The sequence below is a fragment of the Myodes glareolus genome, chromosome 8, assembly GCF_982192425.1.
Source record: "Myodes glareolus chromosome 8, mMyoGla1.1, whole genome shotgun sequence".
NCBI lineage: Eukaryota > Metazoa > Chordata > Mammalia > Rodentia > Cricetidae > Myodes > Myodes glareolus.
This window is the reverse complement of record NC_142033.1, coordinates 15,248,399-15,275,964: the sequence shown is the minus strand read 5'-3', so window position 1 is coordinate 15,275,964 and position 27,566 is coordinate 15,248,399. Positions and strand designations below refer to the sequence as shown.

The 27,566-nt window shown below is 41.0% G+C and overlaps 1 protein-coding gene, 1 non-coding gene and 1 pseudogene across 3 annotated transcripts; 1 reads left to right on the top strand and 2 right to left on the bottom strand.

Annotated features, from left to right (window-relative positions):
* Positions 1–403: 403 nt before the first annotated feature.
* G3bp2 (G3BP stress granule assembly factor 2) lies at positions 404–26,911 on the bottom strand. Of its 2 annotated transcripts, XM_048425529.3 has the most exons (12): positions 26,713–26,911; positions 19,871–19,989; positions 17,720–17,801; positions 16,931–17,104; positions 15,691–15,781; positions 14,952–15,054; positions 13,766–13,946; positions 12,757–12,855; positions 7,482–7,584; positions 4,384–4,512; positions 3,612–3,730; positions 404–3,293 (listed from the first exon to the last, which is right to left on the bottom strand). In XM_048425529.3, exons 2-12 carry the CDS (start codon positions 19,963–19,965, stop codon positions 3,021–3,023), a joined length of 1,449 nt encoding a protein of 482 aa, XP_048281486.3. In that variant the 5' UTR covers positions 19,966–19,989; positions 26,713–26,911; the 3' UTR covers positions 404–3,020. The 2 variants fall into 2 exon arrangements, with proteins under 2 accessions (XP_048281486.3, XP_048281511.3); XM_048425554.3 differs by lacking the exon at positions 12,757–12,855 and having other exon boundaries at positions 26,713–26,910.
* LOC125396442 (small Cajal body-specific RNA 23) lies at positions 4,201–4,328 on the bottom strand. The gene has a single exon (XR_007230806.1).
* Positions 4,546–4,702, top strand: LOC125394683 (H/ACA ribonucleoprotein complex subunit 3 pseudogene; annotated as a pseudogene).
* Positions 26,912–27,566: the final 655 nt, after the last annotated feature.

The window sequence follows — 27,566 nt, the reverse complement described above, 5'->3', positions numbered from 1 at the left end:
TTTTGTTCTGTAAGACAGGATTTCTATGTAGCTTTGGAGGCGAATTCAGAGATCCACCTACCTCTACTAGGATTAAAGGTGTGTGCCACCACCGCCCGTCTGAGATTTTAAGTAGCCCAGGCTGGCCTCGAGCCGTGGATGAGCCTGATCACCAGAGCTCCTTCCCAACAGCTATCTGGAAGTGTGTCTGCACCCTTTCATCCTCCTCAGTCTGCTGGGACATTCTTTTACTTGTAAACTAGGGATATCAAAATAGTCTGGGCCAGCACTGACATGTTCCAATATTATTTAAATGTTTTGCTTTCTTATGTACCAAACTGTTTTTCTAATACAGACTGGATGAAATGCAACTGGGAGAAAATATTTAGGATAATATAACTTCAGATTAAATTAGGGACATAGATAAATGCTGCAGACATCAGTAGTTTATTGTTTTAGTCCAAACACATTCAAAATGGAAACTCAAAAATACTTTCCACTTGAAACAATTAAACTAGATTCTACCAGCATATAATGCTTAACACATTACAAAATAAAGATGGTAATCCATTGTCCTCTATACCTACTAAAGCCAAGATGGTAAAGCCAATTTGGTTGCAATAGTGTCATAAGGATAGAATATTACCATCAAAATAAAATAAATCAGAAAATAACAGAAATGGTAGATGAGTAATGTTTTAGTTTGTCACTGAAAAGGGGACAAAATATTCAAAGTCCACAGTTCTGCAGGTGAAGCTACCATGTAAACTTCTCCGTGTGATGTGTTCATGTCTCATCTGTGGTATGTGAAGGCTAGATGAAGCTAAATGGCTCTGAGCTTCACTTTTCTATCACACTTAACATCTCTGTCTTTCGTTGCCATAACAGTTTCTATGGGTTACAGGGCAATATCCTGGATTGAAATATATATGCTTGTGTCCACGTGTTTTTATGTGTGTGCAAGTATTTACACATACATACAATAGGAAGAGGGAAATAAGAACAAAAGAAAAATACACTTAGGGGAAAACCGCTGACAATAAAGCCACTTATTTCAAAGTAGTTTGGATAAAAGTTTCAAAACTCCAGAGTAATTCTCTAGTACGAACTTCAAGTACTATACATTAGAAAGTGTAAAACTGTTTCAAACAAACAAAAAACCTTAGCCTTCCAAAATGGAAACTACAAAAATCTGTGTCCACAAAATATATGCAATAGTGCAAGACATTTCCTCAAACATGGAAGACCTCATTCAAAGGGGAAAGAGACAATAAATTTTACCCATATTGCCCAGCTGACAAAAACGGTTTACTAACTAGCAAACAGTCACATAGTTCAGAACCGACTGGCTACCATGTCAAGTGTGTGTTTGTTTTCACTAAGGTAGAATGGAGAAGTCTTCCATGTTAACTAACAAGCAGCTTTGAGTGGTCACACTTGTTTACTCCGCTTCTTGCTTGAAACAGCAGAAATGTGATACACACCGACTGTCCCAACCATAAAAGCAGATAACCTTTGTCATTCTTGTGGTTTACTGGAACCTGCTATAAAGACACAATAAATCCAGCAGCTAGAAACTTTGCTCACAGAATTGTTTAAAGATTCATGTAAAAATAAAAAGATGTCGTCCCAGACTTAAATTCAGGAGTCATTCGGGTGCTGACATCAGTTCAAGAATTGTGCAAAATGAATGACAGTTCCCTGCCCCCCAAATCTTCAGAACTGCCATTCTTCCCTCTGAAAACTGCAGTATCCTCACGTAAGTTTACTTGCCATTTTGGGGACTCTGACTGCTTTTAAAATGTGACTAAAATGTACATCAAGTTGTTTTACTTTTCCAAGCATTAAGTGATAACGTTTTATAGTTCACATTTGAGCTAAAAGTCAACTAGACTTACTCAAATAACTGACTTCCGCCCCCTTCAAACACACAAGACTCCCTCCCACATAGAACATAGAAGTTGTTAACTAAAGAACAAGATAAATAAGCATCCATTTTACTGATTTTAAAGATACTGCAATTTTTATACATCAATGATTTTCTTCAACGTTTTGCAGCTGGTTGGCTTCGCAGCGCAGCAACCGATAACCACACTGCACAGAATCACCAGCGAGACTGGAATGATGTTGTAGAAGGCACCATCATGCTTATTACATTACCAGAGAACAAAAATACAGGAAACAGTTTTCACTGTCCACAGCTTAAAGAAAGGAAAGAGGAGGAGGAGTGTGTTGAGCAGCCAGCCATCCCTGTGCTCAGGAGGGCAGGTCGAAACTCTTACAATAAGGAGCCGCTAAATCTGGCCTAGTATTTAAGACCACAGCATTTGAGGTTCTCATTTTTGTTATTTCGTTCATAACTAAATGATTTCCTTCTGTAATATTTGCAGTCTTGTTAAGTAAGGTTTGTGTGCACACGCTGGTCACAGCAAGCAGATAAAATGCCCTCATCATTTCACAAACTATTCTCTACTGGAAAAGATGATGAAAGATATTTTTCCCTGTTGCCTCCTGGAGCAGATGTCAACGTTAATGACTTCAGAGTACCTGATAGTGCATTTTGATGAATACATAACAAGTTTCTGTTGGTTTGTATTGGGGGGAAGCCAAGAAAAAAAAAAAAGGCAAGATTCTCCAATTGCACAAATTGCACTATTTGTGTTTCCAACATTAAGAGCAGAAACAGTTAACACTTAAACAAAATGTGCAGCAGAGGATTAAAAAAACAAAAACAAAAACTCAAATGACCTGAATTCAGTGGGCATATCCTTTAAAGTTCATTTTGTTGTAGACAGTTTAAGATATGGTCATTTCTCAGTCCTTAATTCTCCAAGTCTGGATTTATAAATTAACAATATGAATCCTGTTGTGAAATTGGGGGAATAATGTCCACTTCAATTTAACTGATAACCAAAAGATGCTTTCACATCAAAGAAATGATCAAAAAGGCTGTGTCACATTCCAAAAGCCAAAAAAACTTAACAAGAATGCAAACACGATGAGTTAGGTACCACTGCCGAAACTTTGCCCACAGTGGAACTTCAACGACGCTGTCCTGTGAAGCGGCCTTCCATTTGCCCGGTTCCTCTTCCAGAACCAAGTTTCTGTGCCATGCCACCTCGTGGAGGTGGTCCTCTTCCATCACGATCACGCATCATTCCACCACCCACAATTCCACGTGGACCACCAGGACCTCGATCATTGCGCCTGATATCCCTGCGGTCATCACCTCCACCCCTGGTTTCTCGCTCTCTGGCAGCTCTCGTTTTCTTCTCTTCCACATTTAAGCGTACTTCTCCTCGAAACATAATTGGCTTTAAAAAGGAGAAAAATAACATGGGTGGGATACACAAGAATAAACATTAATTTGCATATACAAATTTTAAAAAAATCTAAGGAATAAGAAACTTTAACAAAGTTTTGATATACAAATTTTGGCCTTTTTCAGTCGAACAAATGAAATTTAAGATGATAAACACAATAGACCTCTTTATTCATTCTTTGCATAAATACCATTTCATAATTAACTATTTTTAGCTTACCATAAATATTTTTATGGTTTTAAAATGTTTCAATTCATACTATGTACTACAAAAGGGAAAATCTTGAATTAAGCCCGGTAATTCACTTACTTTTGCAATTAAGATTCTCTGAACTGGTTCAGAATCATCAAAAACCACAAAACCAAAATTTGGAAGTTTTCCCCCAACACCCTTGGTATTGATGCGAAGTTCCACAACGTTTCCAAAACCTGTGAAAATATACATTACACCAAGGGTTAAATATTTTAACAGAACATTCTAGTGACTTTAAATGCTTCTCATCCAGCTGAAAATAAAACAAGGTGATTCTTCAAGTGCCACCTGCTCAGGAGGACCTCAGCTCAGACCCCTAAAATGCGGCAGGCGTGGGTCACTAGTCCTCAGAAGGAAACACTACCGGTCAAGTTTTAAAAAGACAAAAAAATTTTTCCCCGTCTTTACCAGCAAGTCTTCAAGTTCTAAATGTAAGACTCAGCAGTCACTGGGGATCATGTTATCATCTCTTCCCTTCAGACCAAGTCTAGTGTGACTGGAAGCAGGAGATACAATATAGAGACAAGTAATTTAAAAACTGGGCTTCACTATGAAAAGAAATACCTATTTCTTCCTTTTAAAAAGCTGTATTTAAGTTCAAGAATAAAGGGAACCTTCATGTTCAAGGCATGCTAGGTGGTGGAGTTGTTGTACTGAAAACCGTGGAGTCCTGTGGTCCACTTGGACAGGACACCCCCAACCAGTCCAGATTCTCTTGCTCATGGAGGGCAGGTCAGGACCACAGGCAGGAGAGGACTGAGCCCCGGCGAGCAACTATGGTGGTCTGAAATACAGTAAATCTAATATAAAAGCAAAACTAAGCACTTACTCATAAAGAATTCTTTCAGTTCATTTTCATCAATATCATGAGGCAAGTTACCAACAAAAAGCTGATGACTATCTGGATAACGAATTATTCTCCGGTTGTCAGAGTCATTCTGTTCCATATCTCCTCTGCCTGAAAGACAGGAAAAAAGTAGATACTAAAGTCATGTTTCTCCAGTATTACTCAACAAACAGGGAGATTGTGTCTATACGTTTAAAAAATCTGATTCTATGGGACAACAGACTTGCTCTGCTCCGTTCTCCTCTGACGACAAATACGCTTCAAGGTGCTCATGACCCAGCAACCGCGTCCTATTCTCTGAGAGTTCGTTAATTTCATCTGCTGCCCGCCCCCAGGCCGATTATCAGTAACCAAATGTATCAATCCGTGAGCAGTGACACCTTCCCGTACTGCTTGGAATCCTATCTTATCATGTGATTGAGTCTATCATAATGGGCATCTCCTGTAAAAGAAACGATCTTAACTTTGTTTTTCATGCTTTGAATTAATGCCAGGTTATTAAAGATTAAAATGACTTGGAAAAAAAAAAAGAATGAGCAGTTCTCTAACCAAACAAATGGAAGGAACCCTATATGACAAGAACTTTAAATCTTTGAAGGAAGAAATTGAAAAGATCTCCCAAGCACTTGGGTAAGACTTAACAGAGTAAAAGGCAATCTTGCCAAAAGCAATCTACAGATTCAATGCAATACTCATCAAATTCCCAGCAAAATTCTTCACAGACCTCAAAAGAACAATACTCAACTTCATATGGAAAAGCTAAAAAACCCAGGATAGAAAACAATACAATAAAGGAACTTCTGGAGGCATCACAATCCCTGACTTCAAACTCTACTACAGAAACAACCTAAATGCCCCTCGACCAAAGAATGGATAAAGAAAATGTGATACATTTACAAAATTGAGTACTACACAGCAGGAAAAAAAAAATGACATCTTGAAATTTGCAGGCAAATGGATGGATCTAGAAAACAAACTGAGTGAGGTAACCCAGACAAATCATATGTACTCACTCATAAATGGTTTTTAAACATAAAGCAAAGAAAACAGTCTACAGAGAACCTAGACAACAAAAACGACCCTAAGAGAGACATACATGGATCTAATCTAACAAGTAAAGTATAAAAAGACAAGATCTCCTAAGTAAACTGGGAACATGGGAACCATAGGAGAGGGAGAAAAGGGGAGAAGGGAATGGGGAGGAAGGGAGGGGAGTAGAGAAAAATATATAGCTTAATAAAAACAAAGAAATAGACAGGGGGGAAAAAACGAATGAGCAGCTCAGATTTAGGGATGTCATCAAGATCATGATAGTCAAGGTCAAAGCTAATACAGGCTGCCAAATGGAACACTGGAATTCACTTACTTTAATCATAAATTACATTTCTAAATTTGAGACACACACATGCACGAACATCCAAAAGCATTTTTTTTTAAGAAAAGATAGAATTTCTATGTGTAACAGCCCTGGCTGTCCTGGAACCTGCTTTGTAGACCAGGAAGGCCTTGAACTCACAGAGATCCACCTGTCTCTGCTTCCCAAGTGCTGGGATTCAAGGAGTGTGCCACCACCCCCTATTTATACATGTCTTAGTGTTTTGCCTGCCTATATGTCTGTGCACCACCAAGTGCATACCTGGTGCTCAAAGAGGTCAAAAGAGGGTATCTCATCTCTTAGAATGGGAGCTACAGACAATTCTGAGCTGCCACACGAGTACTGATAAACTGAACCCAGTCCTCCAGAAGAGCAACCAGTACTCTTCAACACTGAGCCATCTCTCCAACCTCCAAAAGCATTCTTAAAATTCTCAGGGAATTCAAATAACCATATTAGTTAACACCTTAGTTAATGATGAAAAGTTAAGAAAAAATAGAATTTAAGAGGAATCAGTGTTTTTCCTGAAGAGATAAAAAAGTGTAGGGTGAGCTGGTCACTAAAAGTTCAATTTAGAATTCTTAAAGCCACAACAAGCAAATGTTTTATGCCTTCAAAAAACTCTCCACAGGTGACAAATCCTCTCTTCAAAGTTGTTAACCCAGTGGCCCATAACCATACTGATGAATATTTTGCTTATCACCATAGATCCTTCATCTGGCGATGGATGGAGATAGAGACAGAGACCCACATCGGAACACTGGACTTAACTCTCTAGGTCCAAACGAGAAGCAGAAGGAAAGAGAACGTGAGCAAAGAAGGCAAGACCAGAGGGAACCTTCATCCGACGATGGATGGCGATACAGACGGAGACCCACATTGGAGCACCGGACTGAGCCCCGCAAAGTCCAAATGAGGAGCAGAAGGATGAAGAAAATGAAAAAGGAAATAAGAACTGCGAGGGATGTGATCACCCACTGATACAAGGGGACTGATCTAATGAGAGTTCACCAAGGCCAGTTGGACTGGGACTGAACGAGGACGTGATCCAACCAGATTCTCTGAATGTAGCCGGATTCTCTGAATGTGGCTGGAACGGAGTCTTTCTGAAAAGCCATTGACAATGACACTGGGACTTGTTTCCTCTGCATATACTGGATTCTGGGGATCCAGTCTATTAGGATACTCACCTTCCTGGACCTGGAGGGAGGGGGGAGGAACTTGAACTTCCCACAGGGCAGGAAACCCTGACTGCTCTTAGGGATGGAGAGGGAGGAGGAGAGGGAGTGGGGGGAGTGGCAGGGTGTTGGGAGGAGGGGCGGAAATGGAAACTTTTAATTTAATAAAATTACTTTCTCATAAAAAAAAAGTGAAAATAAATAGGAAGGCTCTACTGAAAGGGCAAACAAATATCAAGTCTCTCTCATCCTATACGCCGTGGCCAAAAATTAATTTACCTTATTTAACTCCATTTTATCTCATTTATGGTTAAAAAGAAATTTTTCTTTCCTAACTTTGAATAAAGAATGACTCAAATTTAATCTAAAAAAAAAAAAAAAGTTGTTAACCCAGGCTATCTAAGCAGATTGTGCAGAGATAGGAACACGCTGCTTTACTCGAACCAGGTACAAAACCCAATACAGTTTTTAACGTTTAGCCTCCAACTGTCCAATACATCCGAAGGCCATGTAAGGGCTGAGCTTACCTGGTCTTGGTCCTCGAGGGGGGAACCCAGGTCGCTCTCGAGGTCGCTGTTCACGCACTCGTGGTGGCTGAGACTGAACTTCTGGTTTAGCGTCAACCCTTGGCTAAAATACAATGGAAAAATTATTAAAACTTTTTATATTATAAAGAAATAACTTCTACTGGAGGAAAAGCCAACCAAAGCAACTAGCAAGGATAATGATATTAAGTTTATGGTGTTTTCACCTAATTTTCTATGTTTGAAAAATACTTTTAAAAAACTATTCTGTACCAAGCTAGGACTGTAGGGTAGATCTTAATTTTGTCACAAGATTGTAGTAGAATTCACACTGAGCTGCCTTTGCACAAAACACTCTTTAAAATTCAAATTATACTCACAATGAAACAGCATAAGTTATTGCTACAGAAATCACAAAATGCAGGATGAGCAACTCCATATACATACATAAGACAAAGTTTAAAAGCTTTCTTATAAAGACAAGAATAAAGACACATAATTCCTCAATAAATATCTAGTTGCTACCTTCAGACAATGACATCTCCTAACTCCATCCCATAATCTTGAAACCAATATTTTAATAGTTCGAACACATAACCCTTTAGCACGGTGCCAAGTGCCTATAATCCCAGCACTCTGTAGGATTTCAAGTTTGAAACCGCCTTGAAACAGGAAGACCACATCTCAAAAATAAAAGCAACAAGAGCTTCCATATAACACCTCAAATAGTCAAAGAAGCCCATTAGGAAGGATTGACCCTCCCTAAATGGGGTGGGAAGTGACAGGACTGTTTTGTCAACTGCTGACTTAGATACACTGAAATCTTGTAAACGATAAATACCACGCACACTTAACACGACAGCATTCTCAAACCCTGCAAGCTTTCTACTGCCCAAAGATTTATGGCCCAAGCAAAACACAAAACTAATGAATGAATCCTCAAAGGACACCCCCCAACTAAGAGTCAGCACTTCAACTATCGAGGAGGACCTTGATCTAAGCAGCACTCAATTTTTCATTAATTGGGACGTTCTAATTTGCAAGTACTATGGTTCTTTCAAAACTGCCCATTTAGATAGCAGCTACTGTAACCATGATATATATATATTACAACATTAACAATTATTTAAAGATTTACCTACTTCTTACATCTTCCTATGTAAACTATTTTTCCACCAGATGAGATCACACGTCCTGGAATCTGCCTATTAACAAAATTAATTTTACTGGGTGTGGTAGCACATCTCAGCACTTAGGAGGCAGAGCCAAGGGCATTTCTGTGACTTAAAGATCAGACAGAGATCTACAACAAGGATTTAGTTCTCATTTTTGTTATGAAGCCAATCTAGCTATCTTGCTTTGTATATACAGGAAGGGGCAATCCTGGAGAGAACTGGGTTTTTAGCCTTTTTTTTTAAAATTTACTTTTATGTGCCTTGGTATTCTGCCTACATGTCTTGTATTTCTGTGTGAGGTTGCTAGATCCCCAGGAACTAGGGTTACAGACAGTTGTACCTGCCATGTGGGTGCTGGGACTTGAACCCCTGTCCTTTGGAAGAACAGTCAGTGCTCTTAATCACTGAGCCAGCTATCTCTTCAATCCCAGTCCAGTTTGATCTTAAACAATTCTTTCCTCACTGATGGGACTGCAGACATGCACCACTGAAAGAACCAAGCACGGGGGGCTGGAGAGATGGCTCAGAGGTTAAGAGCATTGCCTGCTCTTCCAAAGGTCCTGAGTTCAATTCCCAGCAACCACATGGTGGTTCACAACCATCTGTAGTGAGGTCTAGTGCCCTCTTCTGGCCTTCAGGCATACATGCAGACAGAATACTGTATACACAATAAATTAATTAATTAATTAAAAAAGAAAGAACCAAGCACGGTGCTTGAACAGAAGCTCAGCAATTCCTGGTTCAGAATATTCTATACCTGACAATGAGGTTAACTGTGCATAAGAGTTTACCAGTACATAAATAATCTAAAATGTAATGCCCAGAAAAGCGTATCTTTAGAAATATATGCTCAAATCCACTAAGAGAGCCTTAAAGCAGAACTTAGAAGTACAATTTGCATATCCATCAGAATTAAGAATACTCTACTCAAACTTACTGGATATATAGGCAAATGTGTGCTGGGAATGACGGTACAAGCCTTTAATCCCAGCATCCAGGAAACAGAGGCAGATGGAATCCTATGAATTCAAGGTCAGCCTGGGCCAGAGTTCCAGGTCAACCAAAGCTACACAGTGAGGCCCTATCTCAAAAGAAAAGAAAAGAAAAGGAAAGAAAAGAGAAGGAAGAGAGAAAGCAAGAGGAAGGGCTAGGCAGTTGAGCACTTGCTGCTTTCTCAGAGAACCGACTCAGTTCCCAGCACCCACGCGGGAATCTATAAATCCAGTTTTAGGGTCTCTGAGGCCCTATTCTGACTTCTAAAGGCACTGAACATTTATGGTGCACAGATATGTGTACAGGCAAAAACCACCCAGACTGATAAAAATGTATCTTTTCTGAAAAAAATAGCAAATAATACCTTGTATTTACAATTTTCAGGAAAACGACAACTCGATCTAAGTATTATCAAAGAACTTGAGGATCTGCTCCAACCTTAATATATTTTAAAACGTATTACCAAAATAGATTCCTAAAACAATTTAAAATTAAAGTAAGTTGAAAGTATTCCTATCTTTGGGCACTGGTGGCACACACCTTTAATTCCCCACTCAGGAAGCAGATGCAGGCGGATCTCTTGTGAGTTAGAGGCCAGTCTGGTCTACAAAAGCTAGATCCAGGATAGCTAGGGTTGTTGCACAGAAACTTAGTCTCGAAAAACCAATGAAAAAAAGAGAAAAAGAAATGATTTCCCAGCTTATAAATAATTTGTACACTGATTTGGTAAATCTGTCTTGGAAGTAGACAGAATACCAGTGCAGGCAAAGCAGATGAAAAAGCTAAGAACCGTTCCCCTTTTAAGAAATAAATGCCAACTAAGCCGGCTATCATGTTCTTGTAATTCTTCATGTCCAATGATTGAAACTAGCCATTCCTAACAGATGAAATGGCTAATATCCTACATAGTATTAGGGCTTTCAAATTAACTTCATGATCGTACAGAAAATGAATGTCAAACAAAATATAAAATAAAAACGGTCAAATAAAGTCAAAAAGCAGTCCTTCACTGAACACAAGCTACTTAGAAGAGCCAGTTCATTTCCAGCAAAACTGTCTTCCCAAGAACTCCACCAACCTACCTCTCAGTGCCATCAATGCCCTAAAAGTGGACTTAACTTCCTTGTACCAAATAATCTAGTTTAAAATATAAGAAAATAAATCTCTTCAAAAGTAACAAAAAAAGCTGAAGGTTACTAAACCCAGTGGAAATATCACAAATTTAGACATAGCACAAAGACATGAGGATATTCTTAAAGTCTAATGTATCTGTGTGTGCTTGGACGGTGAAATGTGCACAAGCGACGCTAGAGGCATCAGGTCCCCTGGAGTTACAGGCAGCGAGTTGTAAGCAACCCGGCGTAGATGCTAGGAACCTTAACTCAGGTCCTCGGAAAGAGTAATAATGTGCTCTTAACTACTAAGCAATCTTTCAAGCCCCTTAAAGTTCAATTTTAAACATTTCTTATTGGAGTGGAAAATAAAAATAACTTCAAATATGACTCCAATGTAAGATGCACAAAGAGTCTAGAATCTAGTAATTAAGACATACTTTAAATACATAGTACCCTTCTTTGGTATAAATATAAAGACACATTACCCTCCACAAAGTCCTAAGAAAAATGTACACATGTAAAACCACATATGTAGTTGATGTGTACCTACATAAATTCAAAAGACTATATTTCAGCCGTCCAAACATGGGTGAGTTATGTGGGACCCTAACCTTCCTGTCTCTAAAATGTAGATCTCTGTGAGTTCAAGGCCAGCCAGGGCCATACACAGTTGAGACCCTGTCCCAACCCACCCCCTAAAAAAGTGAATGTAACAAGCTGAACACAAAATTGTTAGTGAAAGACAAATGAAAGATTATTATTATTTAACTAATAAAAATAAGTGTTGGGCTGTATCCATGGCTTAAGAGTTAAGCCATGTTCTTCCAGGTGACCCAGGTTCCATCCTCCGCACCCACACTACAGCTCACAACATCTGTACTTCCACACCCAAAAGAACCAACACCCTCTTCTGGCCTCTGAGGGCACTGCACACACAAGGTACACACCCAGATACACAAAATACAGTCAGTTAAAAATAAACCAAGCGTCACCAAATCTCTGAAACAACATTCAAAGACTACAACGGGGAATCTGACAGAAAGCAGGGGTTACAAGTCCCGAATCACTTGTCTTTTCTCCAGGTGGGTTTGAAAAGCACTAATAATTAAAGTGGAATTTTGGCTTGTGATCAAATGCAGCCACATTTAAATATGTAACTAGAAGAAAAAAAAAACACAAAGGTATTTTGGTACCATGTAGTCTATAGATTACTGTGTGCAGAAACATCATGAGGACAAGATAATCACTGCTTTTAAAACCTCAATGTCTTAGTGGTAGAGCATCTAAAGAATGTATACAATAACCATTTTCTAGAAAAACGAAACAACTCAAAATGTAGGGGAAAACTGGATCTTTACTATGCCAATAAACTTAATTCAAATTTAATTTAAACTTCTAGCAAGCATAAATAGTGTGTTACTTCCACAGTTTTGGAAAGCTCTGAAATGGTAAGATGACAAACAGACAAAAAGCAGAATACTGAAACGATCAGTTAAGGTGAACACTACAGTCATAAGTTGGTACAGGCTTCAATTAAATTGTGTGAACCACTTACAGACTGAGTTTAGGCAATGTAAATATACATATATAATATATACATGTGATATATTATATACATATATACACACACACAAATATTCTATTTCTTTAGAACAATGATTTTTAAATGTCTTTCTACTTTGTGCCTTTCCAAATTTCTCACCTAATATTCTTGCTAAGATGTAAAATTTGCAAATGGAGTATTTTTTTAAAGAAGCCTTTAAAATGACAACTTATATTAATAAAACCAACTTAATCTGTACTGCACACACCCAAACCCCAAATACCACCTCTGTAAGATTAATCGAGATTTGGCATTTAAAGTGGGTGCACTGACATTTAATACATTTTTGTATGTTTAATCCATAGTTCTGGTTGACTCACTTAAAAATGTATAAAACTAAGCAATTGGCAAATGTAACAAGGATACAATCCAATGTGTTCACAGATCGTTACCTGTGAGACTGGTGCTTTAACATGGGGTGGAATTCCAGAGGAAGAAACAGTACCACTAGGAGGCAGGTTTTTACTGGTCACTGAAGCCCAGGAGAAAGCCTGCAGGAAATGCAACAGACCTAGACTACTAATCATGGAAAACCACCAACATTCCTACAGGGAAACTTCCAAATATATAATCTGTTTTCATTTCTAATCTGTTCCTTTATATTGATGGACTCCTAGAAGAAAGGCACACACACACATGCCAGTCTGTGTGCCAACTCTCAACATCTCATTATGCAAGATACGACTGTTTTGTCTCAACTGTTAAATAAAACCACACCAAGTTCCTATATGAGTAAGTGGCAAACAAAACCACTATCAACTAAACATGCTATAAAATCTGAACCAGATAGAACTTCCTTCCCCTTCTGGGGGAAGACAGGATGTGTGAGTGACAGTGTTGGGGGAAGGGGAAGAATAGAAGAGAACAGAGTACTGGTTGGAAACTTAACAGACACAAATTGAACAAGGACTCTTCTACTACTCTTCTCTCACTGCCCAAATATACTTTAACCTTCTACTTCACAGAGATAAAAAGGTTTAACATGGTATACTATGGGTGTCACATCTCTACAAGAGAATTAGTATAATAAGGAACTGATCCCATTTAAATCACAAACAGGTTATCTCTCACAGAGCAACTTCAGTTGGGACACTGCATGACTCCTGGAGCATCAGAAGAGATGAGCAACTGAAAGCCTCATACATGGACTTGAGTCATTTCATGTAAGTCATTCAACACTGCATACAAACAAGAGTAATTTTATGATAAATTTCATTCTTAGGAATATTTTTGGGGTGAAGAAAAACCATGAAGTCTCCCCAGAACAGAAACTCCAGCTTCTTTCACATACATGGAAGTATAGCTTACTAAATCAAATAACAGAACCAAAGTCGTGTTTCATTAATGACACCAGGCATGAAAACGTGAGGCTGCAGGTCTGCAAAGTTCCTGTGATCTCACCTTTGGTGGTTCTTGAGGGAGAGAGGCGGGCTCGGAGGGAGGAGGAGTGGTAGACTTCTCCTCCAGCTCTTCTAGGCTTTTCTCCTCCACTTGTGGTTTCAGCTCTTCAGCCTTTGTTTCAGATTCTGGCTCAGGTTCAGGTTCATGAGAGGATTCTTCTAAAGGCTCCTCTATGCCATTACTAGAACAAAACATCTAGGTCACGAGGAGGTCCAGTGAGATAACTCCAAGCTAACAGCTGTCACCTGTTCTGTGTTCAGGTGCAGGTGGTGTAGGGCTGAGATCCAAGTGCATATACTAGCAAAACTTCTCTACCAAAGACAAATACAGTCAAATCCCAGCTTTCTGTCTGTTTTGTTTTTGTTGTTTGGGACAGAATTTCATCATGCTTCCCTGGTTGGCCTCAAACTCAGTGAGATCCATCTACTTCTGCCTCTCTTGAGAGCTGAGATTAAAGGCATACACCATCAAATTCAGCCCCAATGCTTAAAAGTGGTATTATTTTGCATGTAAGGGTGTTTCCTTACATGTACTGTTCTTGGAGGTCAGAAGGAGGCATCAGAATCCCATGGCTGGGGTTACAGACTGCCACGTGGGTGCTCTTAAAGGCTGAGCCATCACCACAGCCACACCCCACCATTTTACCCACAATGTTTATTTTAGAACTATAAATCCTATGCTTATTTTCTAATAAGAGTGTGAAGGAGCAATGCATGACGTTAGAAGACTTTAGGGAGTCACATATCTCCTTCAATATTAACTCAAGAATGAAACTTGAGACACCAGGGCTGAAGGTGAGCACCTTTACTGGCTAAGCCACCTCTCTGACCCCTATACACCATGTTTCTTAAAAAAATTAGTTTATAAAAATTCAGTTCAGTGTATTGTCCTAAATAATCTTTACTATCTGTTATCAACCACATCTCTGATACAAACCAGTATCTTGATATATGTCATAAATAACCAAATACTGGCTTAAATATCCTGTTTTAACAAAAATGTATTTCCAGGGACTGAGGCTGTAGTTTGGTGACCAAGGGCATAATTAACATGCATAAAGGTCAGGGGTTTGTGATCTAGCAACAAAGAAAAAGAAAAAACATTAACTTCTAACAATAACCCTAGAAGCACTAACTACACTGCAGGTCAGTGCAAATGCAGGCCTGCACCTGCTAGCTAGCCTTACGTCACAGGATGGGCGTCATAGTAGGCGCTGTTAGCATTCTCTTGCACAGGTTCAGGAGATGGCTGCCTTTCTTCTTGCTCCTCTTCTACTTCGTCTTCTGATTCTGACAATACATAACGCACCACATCTTTGTGAGAGAGGCTCACATACTTACACACTACAGTATCTTTCAGTGTAAGCTTCAAAGTCAGTAAACTTACAAAGACAGCCATTCACTGAAACACTCCCCGATCCCCACAAGCAGGACAAAACTTGATTACTATGCTTTATTTTCATTAGATCTATTAGTAAAGAAAGGAAAAGCTTGCAAAGAAGCTAAAAACCATTGCTTCTGTTGTCATATCTATAAGAGTAGTAATAATGAAGAGAAGAAAAACAAACTGGTATTTTTATCAGTGGCTGATCAATATAGTACCTACAGTACTGCCAAAGCTTGGATAGGCAACAGAAAGGGAAAATAAGTATGCTCTATGCCACTTAGTTCATTTTGATAAAACTGCTTGTGTCTCCAAACTCTGTAGTATAGTATGGAATCTATACAGACATGCCGCCTAAACACACACTTCCTAGGTTTGACTTTTACATAATTTCATGTACACACATATTTCCTTTACCAAGAACTAAAGGGGGGTAAAAGTGTTGGATTCAGTTAAAATAAAAGTGACAAATTTCAAAAAGCTTCATACTTAATAGAAATTCCTGTGAGAAGAAGAACGAAAGAACATTGAGTGAAGCTCACCTTCATCAAGTTCTGGCTCAGAATCACCAAATACTTCATCTTCATAACGAAACATATCATTGTGAACATAAAATTTATTTGGAACAGATCCCTATAGAAAAACAACATGCAATCTCAGTTTTAGTACTACAGAAATAATATGGACTAAATATAACCAACCAAAGCTGAGTAAGTTCTGACGTTAACACAAAAGAAAACTAGAAAAAATATCAAGTGACCACTGGATGAGTGTGGTGGCTAGCACATGTAACGTCACCATTTGGAGGACTGAGAAAGGAGGAGGGCCACAAGTTCCAGATCAGCTGAGCTACAGATTCTGTTAAGTAAACGCAATACTAGTAATACACACATATAAAAAAGTCAAAATGAAGCCCAGCATCATATGTGTTCTAATGCTTAAAAATAAGAAAACAGTACAATTAAAAACTCTTCTCAAAAAACAAACAGCATCCATAAAGTTCTTCCATCTTTTCAAAACCCTCTGAAATACAATTCAATATTTTTATAATCATGTAGGGTTTTTCCTTTGTCTTATGGTCCCAGGGACCAAATTCAGGGTCTTAAAAACAAAACCATGAGCCACATCACCAATCCTCTCTTCTGTATCTATCATCCACTTACACACACATTTCAGCATCTAACTTTAAAGTACACATATGCATACAGTGTATGAACAAGCTGTATTAACACACCTAATCAAATCTCTCCAAGAGACCAGTGAGCAAACGGTAGAGATGGCTCAGTAGTAAGAGTACTGGCTGCTTTTGAAGACCCAGGTTCAATTCCCAGCATGGTGGCTCCCAACATTATGTAACTCCAGTTCCAGAGATCTAATACCCTTTCCCAACTCTATGGCCATTAGGCACACATCCATCCATGCAGGTAAAACACTCAAACACATAAGAAACAAAGGTGAAAGCACTGGAAGATGATCTGGAGGGTAAGGGTGCCAGCTTGATTCTTCTAGAGGACATGGGCTTGCTTCTAGAGGACCCACGTGGCAACTGTCTATGTCAGTTCCAGAGTATGCAATGCCCTCTTCTGGCCTACAAGGGCACCAGGCATACACATGGTGCACAGACATAAAGCCAAAACACCCACACACATAAAAATTAGTAAAAAAAAAAAAATCAAAATATCACTTATTTTAAGAAATCCAAACCTGTACGAACTCTTTAGTATTCCAACAAACTATTAACACATAAATCACATAAATACAAACTAAGTGAAATGAACTTACTTCTGGAGCCAGAACAAAGGTTTGCATAAACTTCCTCTCGGGCTGCCCACTGTTAGACAGCAAGCCCATAACCTGCACAACTACGCCATCACTCAAGGTTGCATGCGCATCCACATGACGAATTTTGGTATGACATTCACTGAAGTTCAGAGACAACACTTTGTGGTGTATATCCTTTACAGAGAAAAGATGTGAAGAGAATAAGAACATGCGTGCTGCCACATTAACTGCATCACTCTATGTACACCCACCGCTTATTTCCTCAGGATTTGCCTGTTTTGCATTAATCTAGGCAACTATGTATTACAATCAAACTGCCTGTCAACTACCATCTTTAAAACAACCTCTCTATAAGAAACTGGAATGCATCTTGATACTGGGTTGTAGTCTGGGTGTTAGGTAGCCATCCCCTTCATCTCTGTGCCAGCTAATCAGTCTCACAAACTGCGACAACTGCCTTCTGACCTTACACCTAATTTTACCTTACTATTGTATTTTATATCCAAATTTTTCCTGTTTCCTGCTAAGGCCCAAACCAAAGCCCCAGATTCTTCAAGTCTGCTCTTCCCATCAAGTTATGAAGCAATTACTTCTCAACTACTTCACATATAAAATACAACACTCCACATTGTCCATTTAAATACATCAATCAGTAATACATTTCTACTAAAACTAACTCTTTACAGCAAAGGGTCACACTAGAGAAACCCAGTGAGGAGTACAGAATGGCTACTTTTTAAAATCTGCCTTAATTCAAAGATACTTGAAAACAGATAATCTGTAACTTACATTTTGGCCATAAACTGCTTCCTGGGGCTTTCCACTGGCATCCACTCCACCATGAACATAGGAGGAATTCCTGCCATAAAACCTGCAAAACCATTGACAGACACATCAAGGAAGGCATGGGGCCACTAGAGTTCTGGTGCCAAATAGACTAGGTTCAACAGCTAACGGAGTTCAACCTCATCAACAATACATGGCTGCTGTAAGGATTAACGAAGTCAATGCCCACAGAATCCTCAGAGCTTCTGTGTGACAAGGCATATGCTCAATTAGCTTGCCTCAAATTCACATCAGTGAATTAGAGATGAAGGGACATAAACAAATGACTGTCTGAGGAGGAGAGTAAATATTAAAAACTTCACTCTTTTCTTTAGGTTTATTCGTATGAGTATTTTTCCTGGATGTAGCATGCCATGTGCGTGGCCGGTACCCTCGGAAGCCAGAAGAGAACAGAGGACCCCATGAGACTGGCTACAGATGGTTCTGAGTGAAATGTGGGCGCTGGGAATCAGCCTCTAGCCAGCAACCCAAGACCAGCAGAGCTTTTAACAGCCAAGTCATCTTCCAACCCCTTATGAAAAGTTTAAAAAATCTAAAGTTTTATTAAAAGGAAAAGTGGTTAAATATGCTAGTATAATATGGAATCCATACCACTTTACTTTGTGGATATCCATGTACACATGTGTTTGTGTGGAGATCAGAAGACACCCGTGAGAAGCCTCCTTCCACTTTTCTGATGGAATACTGAGCAGAAGTCTTTACCGGAAAAATGCCTTTACCCACTGTGCCATGTTGTTAGCCTGAAAGTTATACTAGCTAGCCAGAACTAGAGACCTCACAGAAGTGAAACCAAATCAACACTGCCTCAAGTGGGCATGGTGGGGAATGAGGAAGAGGGCACAGAACCGGGGGGGGGGGGGGGGCAAGTTGAGGCCAGTCCACTCTACACAGTGACCTGGTTCCAAATCAGTCACACCCACATAGTGAAACCCTGTCTCAATAACAGACTACTGATATTCTGAAAGATCAACTCATATATAAAGGTCCTAATAATCCCTTTCACTCTCAAATATCACTCAGTCTTTAAAAAAAAAAAAAAGCTCTGTATTGAGAGAATTAGAATATTTTACATACCCCTCATTTCAGCACAATGCTGAAAACTGGCTATGGGTAGCTTGTTTACTTATTTATCCTAATTTCTTTTTCTTTTTTTTTAAAGGTTTAATTTTATTTATTGTGTATAACATATTCTGCCTACATGCAGGTCTGCAGGTCAGAAGGGGGCACCAGATCCCATTACAGATGGTTGTGAGCCACCATGTGGTTGCTGGGAATTGAACTCAGGACCTTTAGATGAGCAGGCAGTGCTCTTAACCACTGAGCCATCTCTCCAGCCCCCTAATTTCTAATCTTACTTTTCAAAAAAGATGCTGAATTATTAGCTTCAGCTGTCAAATATGAAAAATGAGATAACCAAAGTACCTACATTAAAACCAGCATAAAATTAAATGGAAAAATAAAGAATTCACAGAAAGGGAACCCAGCATAAGTGAGTACAATCCTCTCCCATACTCCTAAGAGAGTACCAACATGTCAAGCAGTATGACCTGCCAAAGCTAACCTAAGACCTGCACAACAGATCAGCAGCAGCGACCGTAGGAGGTAACAACAGCGTATTATTTCAGTCCTGTCCTGCAGCATCGTAGGACTCATCTTTCAACCGTCTCATTCACCTTTCAGCTTCACAAGTACAGCAGCCAAAAGAATGGGATTTGGCAAGAACTAGCTACACACTACACGAATTTAATTTTAATCTCTGGAAAAATAGCGAACAAGGCTACCACTAACAGTGCCTCACAAAACAATACTATTTTTCAGATGGGAAGACAAACTTTCACAGGTATACAGTAGTTTTTCCCCAACACTATATGAACTTAAAAAGATAAATTTAACTTACTGATTTATAATTGCTCACTGGAACCCATTAGTAAGCCAAGCCCCTCATTAGTATGATGAAATATGAAATACTGAGGGGGTATGTGTGTGTAAGTAATGTGCTATGATACTACAATACGATGTGCTTCCTGTTTGCAAAGACATTATCAGTAAAAGGTGGCCATGCCAAGAGAATATAAGGTGATGTCTAAGTTTTACCTGTGTAAATACTCGGGAGCTTTATTCAGCAAAGTGTAATACTGCCGCACAAACTCCCGCCCCACAAGCAGCGGACTGGGCTTCTCCATAACCATTTCTTTGCTGCACAATGTCAAATGCTGGGGGAGAAAACACAAGAAAACAGCTATTAAATCATCTTTGTAAAATGTCATGAAATAAATCTTCATAGACACACATGATGGACCAAATTCTTTTCTGTACTATACTTTCAAAAGATGGGGAAGAAATCTATAGCTTATAGCTTATGCTGTCTAAATGTCACAAAATGTACAGTAACTTTGAAATTCTTAAAATTCAGGGGATCCAAGAGCACTAGGCACACACGTGTGGCACACATACGAGCAAAAATATTCAAATACACAAATTTTATTTATTTTTAAGAGAGGAGGGGACTTTTTCAAAACAGGCTTTCTCTGTTTAACAGCCCTAGCTCTCCTGAAAACTTACTCTGCAGACCAGGCTAGCCTCAAACTCAGATACCCACCTGCCTCTGCCTCTTGTTTTTTTGGATTTTGTTTGTTTGTTTTTTGTTTAAAAAAAATATCCAAGCGGAAGTGGAGCACACCTTTAATCCCAGCACTCAGGAGCCAGAGGCAGGTGGATCTCCGGGAATTCAAGGCCAGCTGGGTCTACAGAGCTAGGCGGGTCTTAAAAGGAGAAGGGGAGCCAAGGAGAAAATGGTTTTAGAGCAAAGATTAAAAGCATGGAAGTGAGTCAGGAACTTTAGCTAACTTGCCTACTGTGAGCCCTGCTGATGGGGATGAAAATATTCAACAATACAGATTTTTGCACGGCAATGAATGAGTCTAGTTAAGACTGGTCGGCCTTGAAAACGCACAACAATCCTTCTGCCCAGGTAGCCTAAATTCTGAGCTTAGGTAAAGCAGCATGCCTGGCATAACATCACTAAACTAAGCACTACCCATTTTCAGTACCAACAGTAGCAAGAATGTATCTGTAGTGGCTAAAGTCTAATTACACTAGAAATTACTCAGTAAAGGTAAATGAAGGAAGTTGGGATGGGAACAAATATGCTGAACAACAATGGTCAGTTCTGTAGAGAAAAAAAAACTAAGAACAAGAGAGGGTGCTTTAATTCCTGGGAGGGAAAGAAACTTTAAACTCGGGAGGGAGAGGCAAGCAGATCTCTGTAAATGAAGGGCAGCCTCACCTACAAAGCTAATCCCAGGACAGCCAGGGCTGTCATGCAAAGAAACCCTGTCCTGGGGAAAAAGAACAGAAAGTCTGGAGAAATGGGTTGGTGTTAGAACTCTCACTGGCTGTTCTATCCCAGCAACCACACAGCAGTTCACAACCACGCACAGCTCTAGTTCCAGTGTGTTTGATGTCCTCTTCTGCCCTCTGCAGGCACAAGACATACAAAAACATCGATGCACAGTAAAAGAAAAGCTTTGGGGCTAGAACCTACAGCACCATAAAATGAGACATTGAAAAGACTAGAATAAAATGTTAAATTAACTTACGGTTTCATGAATTAAAAAGGCAATGTATATGATGAGCTAAAGAATGCAATTAATTTTAAGAATCCACTACAAATAGTAAAAATTATTAGAGCAGATTACAGTAGATAATGTTATCCAAAATAGTTAATTCTCATTAATTTCAGAGCTATCTTAAATGGTCTCTCTCCATATTCTTACTAAGGACACAGTGCTCCCTTATTAGTGATAAAATGGCTAACTCTTTAGAAAAAAAAAATCAAAATTTAAACACAAACACCTAGCCACAACTACTAATGCAACTATTTGAACATTTCAAATTTCAGAATATTCCAGCTTTCAGAACAGAGATATTTAAACCTAGGGGTTTGCATGTGTTAAGTAAGCACTCTATCAACTGAGTCTGTATCTTCAGTATCCCCAATCTTTAAAAGCATTAAAACACACACACACACACACACACACACACACACCCCACTCACTGTAATTAGTTGCATGAAATTTTATGTCATTCTTTGGTAGTTATTTCAATGCTTGGAGAGAACAAATAAATTTTTCTAAATAAATCATACTTTTTATTTTAAAATATCAAAGAAAATACCTAGATAAGGAGGAGGAAATGCAGATAAACTGCTAACCTTGGAAGGTTATGCATACCACTTTATTTATGGGAAGAATGTCTCCGACTGGCTGTAGCCTGTTTACCAGAAGCTGCTATCAAAGGCTGCCCGTGCTTGGCCCTAGCTTCTCCCCGTGACAGGATGCTTACTCCCACTCCCTCTGCAGGGCTCACTCAGGCCAAGGCCCATTCTCACTGACTCGAAGACTAGATCCATTTTAAAATGGCAGCTCCATTCAACACTATAACTTTCCAAAGTTTCTGAAGGTCTTCATCTAAAAGGTTTTAATAACTACAACAATACTAGCCACACACTTTTAGAACAAGAAATTCAGATTTGTTGTGGCAGACCTTGGGTAAGAGTACCACAGTGATAGAAATAGGAGGTTATGGATAAAGCAACTTCTGTTCTCAACCCTAAAGGGGGCAAGTGAAGTACAAAAAGACACCAGGAACGGCCAACCATTAAGAATGGCTATGCTGGGTGGTGGTGATGTATGCAGAAATGGTTGTGCTACTCCTCTGAGACAAGGTTTCTCTCTAAGCAGCCTTGGCTGTTCAGAATTCACTTTATAGAACAGATTGGCCTCCAACTCCCGTCTTCCTAGCCTTGCCTCCTGAGCGACCACACCTGACCCAAAGCAAATTTCCTGAGAGTCACAGTGACACAAAATTCTTGTTCTTGGAACAAAGACTGAGGCCCTTTATCTCTTTGCATTCTGGGTGTCAGTTTCATTTTTCTGTAAATGAAGTTAATATAACCCTCCCTATTCAAAATGTAAAGGAAACAGGGGACTCAGGAAACATTAAAGCATAATGAGAGGCAGGCATGGTTGCAGAAGCCTTTAATCCCAGCACTCAGGAGACCTAGAGGTAAGCAGGTAATAGACAGGTGGGCCTCTGCTAGTTCAAGGCCGGCCTGACCTACAAAGCAAATTCCAGCACAGTCAGAGCTAAGGGGAGAAACCTTGTCTGGGGTGGGAGGAGGGGGAGGAAGGGGCCGGACTGACTTTAGAACACAGGAGACAGAAGACAGATCTCTTGAGTTGAAGGCCAGTCTGGTCTATAGTTCTAAGTCAGCCAGCCAGGGCTACAAAGACACTGCCTCAAAATACCGGGAGAGGGGAACATGATGTGAATACACCATTTTCGTGGGACGGCATAGCCATTCTTAATGGTTGTCCATTCTTAGCGTCTTTCTGTACTTCAGCACTTGTCCCCTTATCTTGAGGGTTGAGAACAAAAGTTGTTTTATCCAGAACATTCTATTTCTGTCACTATGGAACTTGGATCCAAGGTCTGCCACAACAAATGATCTCTCTTAATTCAAGATCAGCCTGGCCTACACACAGCGAGACCCTGACTCGAACAAAACCAGCCAAACAAAAACGCCACTCAATTTTTAGGGGTTGGAGGGCTCCGTGTTCTTTCTTCCCATCACCTACATTTAGGAGCTCACAATCAGCCTTAACTCCAGCTCCAGGAGGATCGATCACCTTTTATACAGACACATATACACACATGCAAGTACATAATTAGAAGGAACAAAAAAATAAGTCCTTAAAAACTTTACAGTTCACCCAGGCAGTGGAGGTGCATGCCTTTAATCCCAGCACTCCGGAGGCAGAGGTGGGCAGATCTCTGAGTTCGAGGCCAGCCTGGTCCACAAGAGCTAGTTCCAGGCCAGGCTCCAAAGCTACAGAGAAACCCTGTCTAGAAAAACCACAAACCTTTACAGTTCAATTTTCATACCAAGCACGGTAGCCTGTACCTCTACTTCCCAGCACCAAGGAAGCAAAGGTAGGACGTTACTATAAACTCCAGATCAGCCTAGGACACAAAGTAAATGTCAGGCTAGTTTGGGTTAAACAGGGATCCTGCCCCAAGAAACCAAATAAATACAGTAATAAAATGCAAATCCAACTTCCAGTGTACTTTAAACTGGGGGGGAGGGGGTGTGTGACAGCAACACAAGAGATCTTCCCAGTCTTAGTACTACAACAAGCCAGGATAAAATACCCACAAGTTAGATGATTACAATAAACCAATGCACAAAACATTCTTTTGCTGAGGGTTTGGAAAGAAACATTGCTTTACTGATTATTATGTACATATCTACCAATGAAGTGCAACCATTAAAGACTTACTTTTTTTTTGCTGTTTTTTGTTTTGTTTTCAAAACAGGGTTTCTCTGTGTCCCTGACTGTCCTGAAACTACTCCTGTAGACCAGGTTGGCCTCAAACTCTTAAGAGAGCTGCCTGCCTCTGCCTCCCTCCCAAGAGCCGAGATTAAAGTTGAGTGCCACCACCATCCTGCACAGGTCAACTAAAATCCGCCCACTTTCCATTCAGAGTCATCCAATTTGGGCTTCAGTGTAAACGCTGAAGAAGTGTCACTCCATCATCTTCTTCATATCCATTCAACATAAAACATAGGAAAAAAATTTAGGAAACTAAGAAAATAACTTCTAATAGTGGGTAATAATTCTGCAACATAAATTGCTGCCAAGAATCTAAAAGCTATTATGAATATCTGTAAATTTCCAGTTGTTGATATTGAATTTTTGTTATTTAATCTCTAAGGCAAATACAGCTAACATTCCCTGCTAAAACAATGCCAACCATTTCTTCAAAGCTAGAACTTGCCTAACAGTTCAGCTTCCTTGGTCACTAAGTTAACACTCAGTCTAGCTATTAATTTTGTGGGAGGTTCAGACCAACGGCTGAACAACAAACTGCCTCAGCTGCAGCCCCCAGACTGCAGTGAGTGGTGGCAGGGCCTGGGTACTTCCGATGACCCAGGTATGCTGGTGCCTTGAACCTGAAGTGCAGGATCTTACCCAGTTTCACTTACTGAACTATCCAATGACGTCATCATCTGCTCCTGGGCTAGCCAGTCACCCATTCCACTAGTGTCTAATTCACTCCACTGCGGATTTGCTTTCACCACTAGTATTTCAATTCGTTTTTTTGTGTTTTGTTTTCCAAGACAGGGTTTCCCTGTGTAGCCCTCCCTGGCTGTCCTGGAACTCACTCTGTGGACCAGGCTGGCCTTCAACTCGAGATCTTCCTGCCTCTGCATCCGGAGCTCAACTAAAATTGTACACCCAAGCCCAGCACTATTCCAGTTCTAAATGTTCAATAACCTAAGCCACCAAGAAACATTTTTGAAGCCCTTCTCATAATTGATGTTTCATAATGAAATAATTTGTACACAACTGAGATTAGAAGGAAAGAAACACATGGCCTTAAAACTTCCTAAGAAGGGACAATATTCAGTCCTAATATCCAAACTGAGCAAACTTGTTTCTTTTTTTGGGGGGTGGAGGGGTGGGTGGGCGGACGACAAGGACAGAATCTCACTATGTAGCCTGGATGGTTTTTAAGTATGCAGACCAGGTTGGTCTCGAACTCACAAGATCTACCCGCCTGTCTCCCGAGTGCTGAAAACACCGGGCCTGAACCTGAAGACCAGAAAGGGACCACTGGTTTTGCCAAAGGCAAGTGTTTACCTAGAAACTTTGGTTCACAAGCCTAGGGCTACATTAACAGCCAAATATGGACAAGAAATTATTATCATCTATTCTAGTGCGTCCATTTAACTGCAGTTAATGGTTCCCTGAACTGGGTACTTGCAACGAACGAGGTATGGTGTATAGAATCTAAAAACCAGAAACCTTAACTCAAGTTAATAAATAGCACAACAATCATACCCGGAGGGAGAAAGGCAATTTTTCTTGATTCAGCTTTGGTGCACGTGTTTTGTTTTTAAGGAGGCAAAAGGCACCTCCTCATACACTCGATTAAAAATCAGTTATATCTTGGGAGCAAAATTTATGAACACGACCCTATAACCCCAAAGCAGTATAGGGACACCTGAAGAAAACGGTTCTTAGAGACGCAGGAAAACCTCGATCAAATTCCACTAACAAAACCCACACCATCTAGGGAAACTTACATTCTTCTCCCCTCACCCTCTACCAAAAAAAAGTGTGTGGAGGGGAAGAAACCCATTCCGAAAACACTCAAACGTCTTTTTTTTTCCCCCCTGGGCAACTGGAGATCGCCTGCAGAAAAAAGGACGGAGAGTCTTCGTTCCTTACAGCCCTGGTATCAGAACATGTTCGGGATGATTGGGGGGGGGGGGGGGAGTTCGAGCACCCGGCAAGCGGAGCGGCGGCCACCTTCAACCCCGGATTCAGTTTCCGGGCACAGAAATGGTGCCCGGAGGCCGCTACTTTCGCATCTGCGTCGCTTCTGCCTCCGCCGACACGGCCTCCCTCCCCTCCCCCACGGGCGGGGCGACGACCGGGAACCAGGGCCGCAAACCAGCGGGGGGCCAGGCTGGTGGGCTTCCCACCCTGAAATTGCGTCTGCAGAAGCCCACCGGCCGGCTTCGCGGCTTGGCGCCTGTCGGCGCGCTCCTGGAGCTGCGGCGGACAGGGTCCCGCCGAGCAGCCTCATCCCGGCAAGCCCCAGCCCCACCTGTGCCCTCCTCTGCACCACGCGCGCGGGTCATCTTCCTCCCCACGCAGCCTCACGCTCACCTTGCAGAAAAGGCTCGGCTCGGCACACACGCACGCACTCTGGCTGGCGTAGGCAGCCGGCGAGAACAATGTTTCTGCCGCGGTACCCCAGACAGCGAGCGCACACACCGGACGGTTGCTGCGAGCCGCGGGAGCGGAGTGAAATGTCCCCTGCCGACCACCACACCGACCGCCCCTCTCGGCCCCCGTACACACCTCCAACCAACAGCGGCGGCGGGCACGTCGCGCGGAGGTCAGGAGTGTCGCGGAATCGGCCGCAGCAGATTCTCCTTCCTCGTCTAAGCCCGAGGCTTGGGAATCCGGAGACCTGCAAGCTCGGGCCCCTCGAAGCCGCTTCTTCCCCAGAGCCTAAAGCTGCAACGAGCGACAAGAACACGGACGTCCCGCCCCCTTTGCCGCCGCCCCCTCTTATTGTTTTACCCCTGCCGAAAGGGCTAGGGAACCCCCCAGAACAACGCCAGCCAATCAGACATCACCATGGAGAGCAGGACCCAACCCTCTCGCGTCCCTCTGCGGAGCACGCGCAGTACGGCGCCGCGCTCGCGCACTCGGGCGTCCGGAAAGCCAGGGAACCGGAACCGGCCTAGAGCCCGGGCCAGAGCCCGCTGATTTGACGTCACAAGGAAGCTGCCTTTCTCTTGCAGTGATGCTGAGTCTCCTGTCCTCTCAGGTGGCGCGAACAAAAAAAGCTGGCTCCTCGCTGAGCAGTGTCTTTTACTAAAGGATAGTCCTGGAGCCTTTATTCGTGCTAAGATGTCCCTAAACTAGGGGCCTGCAGGTTGCTGCCTTAACGGAGCATTAAAATGCAGTGTTCAACTCTGCACAGGGAGCACACCTATTCTGCTTATTGACCTGTTTTAGGAAATGGAGGTTTTAAGCCTTTCAAGTCAGTATCATCCAGCTAGTTTAAAAGGGTTGCTGAGTCGTGCGTGGAGTATTGGGAAAAAAAAAAAAAACACCTTGGCCTGTATAGACTTGGGTCTCTTGTATGGCCTTGATCATCCTTAAAAGGAACCAAGCATTTACAAACGAAGGATCAAAGGCTTAAA